Source organism: Octodon degus, unplaced genomic scaffold (genome assembly GCF_000260255.1).
Source record: "Octodon degus isolate 3935 unplaced genomic scaffold, OctDeg1.0 scaffold00194, whole genome shotgun sequence".
In the NCBI taxonomy this organism is placed as follows: domain Eukaryota; kingdom Metazoa; phylum Chordata; class Mammalia; order Rodentia; family Octodontidae; genus Octodon; species Octodon degus.
Genome location: NW_004524770.1, coordinates 1,480,299 through 1,482,451, shown reverse-complemented (window position 1 = coordinate 1,482,451; position 2,153 = coordinate 1,480,299). Strand labels below are relative to the sequence as shown.

General features: G+C 61.0%; 1 protein-coding gene across 1 annotated transcript in view; it reads left to right on the top strand.

The window, feature by feature from the left end:
• Positions 1 to 1,107, top strand: part of Ntsr1 (neurotensin receptor 1) — a 43,308-nt gene extending 42,201 nt beyond the window's left edge. The window contains exons 3-4 of the mRNA XM_004644163.1: positions 180 to 270; positions 858 to 1,107. Coding sequence (XP_004644220.1) covers positions 180 to 270; positions 858 to 1,107 — 341 coding nt within the window. The remainder of the gene's footprint in view (positions 1 to 179; positions 271 to 857) is intronic.
• The last annotated feature ends 1,046 nt before the right edge of the window (positions 1,108 to 2,153 follow it).

Genomic DNA, 2,153 nt, shown 5'->3' with positions numbered 1-2,153 from the left:
CCGTGTCTGTGAGGCCCATGTCCGTGTCTGTGAGCTCCACATCCATGTCTGTGAGCTCCATGTCCATGTCTGTGAGCTCCATGTCCCTGTCTGTGAGGCCCACATCAGTCTCTGTCTTTGAGGTTCATGCCTGTTTCTGAGGCCTGTGTCTCTCTGAGCCCCATCTCCCTGCTCTTCAGGTGCTGTGGTCATTGCCTTCGTGGTCTGCTGGCTGCCCTACCATGTGCGCCGCCTCATGTTCTGCTACATCGCAGATGAGCAGTGGACCCCGTGAGTACTTGGTCCCTGGGCAGGGGCCCCAGGACAGGTGCATGGAGGCTGGCAGGGTGGCGGGGACGCCTGGACCAGTGTGCTGAGCCTGGAGTCTGTAGGTGTGGCACAGTGCAAGGCCAGGGAGAGCCAAGTAGGGCAAACACAGCAGATCTGAGAGCCAGGTCATTGCGCTGGGCCTTGGCGGCTCCTCACATGTGTCAGCCTCAGGGTCATGGCTACCCCCAGCGGGACTCCAGGATGCAGCAGAGCCACCCAGGAAAAACCAAAAGAAAGGGGACAGCACACAGGGAAGAGGCGAGGAGGTGGGAGATAGCTGTGCAGACACTGGGGTTCTGCGAGATGGGCTGCAGGAGTGGCGGGGGCAGGCAGAGCAGAGGAAACCCTCCCAAGAGGCCCAGTCCAAGTGGGCAGGAGGGCAGAGGTGCACCCTGAGATTCATGGTCAAATGTCCCCATGGGGAAGATTTCCCAGAGGTTGTCTTGGTGTTCTGAGATATCGTGCTGCCTCACCAGGCCATCTCTCCAAGTCCTTGGCGCGGGCCCCTGAGCCTCGGGACCACGGGTCTGACCGCCTCTCTGCCCTAGGTTCCTCTACGACTTCTACCACTACTTCTACATGCTGACCAACACACTCTTCTATGTCAGCTCTGCCATCAACCCCATCCTGTACAACCTCGTCTCTGCCAACTTCCGCCAGATCTTCCTGTCCACCCTGGCCTGCCTCTGTCCTACGTGGCGACGCAGGAGGAAGAGGCCGGCGTTTTCCCGGAAGACCAACAGCGTGTCCAGCAACCACGGCTTCTCCAGCAGTGCCACCCGGGAGACGCTGTACTAGGACCCACGGCAAGGCCACAGATGTACCACTAGGGCAGCAGCTCCATCCAGACCCTCGATGGGGCTGCCAGCCGATGCCTCCCAGGCCTGACCTCGTCTCAGCTAGAGGCCCTTCCTTTTTCCTCGGCCCAGCCCCTCCTCTTCCTTCACCCCTCCTCTTCCCCTTCTAAAGCCCAGAACTCAGAGCCTGTTCCTTCCTAGATCCCAGATGGCCTTGGACAAGGGAATTTGCACTCAGCGAACAGCAGCTTTCTTTGTTCCCAGATGAATGGATGTTTAGAGAGAAAGAGAAAAGGAAAGGCATTCACTGGGCTGGGCCTGGGCAGCCGGGCTGCAGGCCTCTCCGTGGCCCCTTTTTGCTGTCCTGCCTCCCCAGCTCCAACCGTGGGGGAGGGGGCTGCAGGCTGCACCCACCTCCTGCCTCTGACCCAACTCAGGAGAGCACAGCCCCAGGCTTGGGCACTGCAGCTCTGGGCCTCACACCAAATGCTTCCCCGTGGGCATCCAAGGATCACTAGAGCTCCCATGCTGAGAGTGAGAGCACCCCTCCTCCTCCCCTCATTCTGGGGTGTCTGTGGCCCACAGAGGGGACCTAAGCTCTGATCTGTGCAGAAAGGACAAAAGTGGCTAACCCATGAGAGCCAGACCTGCACTGCCCCAACCCGGCCTTACCCAGGCCAAGACCACAGAGGCTCTGCACAGACACAACACAACGCAGGAGGGCACTGGGACCCTGGCCCTACAGAGCGGCAGAGCAGAGCGCCTCCTCCTGCAGCCCAGGTGACCTGGCTGGCGGTGTGCTCCCACAGCACAGCCAAGCTGGCCCCGGGGTGGGGCTCTGAGAAGGGGTCACGTAGGCCGTGCTGGGATTAGGGCTGGAGCAGGTAAAAAGCCAGGATCAAGTGTCCAGGCCCTGGGCTGGCCGCCGCTCCAGGCTGGGATAGGCTCATTTGTCACCAGCCACCAGGCAGCTGCCTTGGCCCCCAGCTCCAGGCGCCAGGAAAGCGGGCGCCTCCACAGACTCCAGGAGCTGTCTCCAAACAGGAC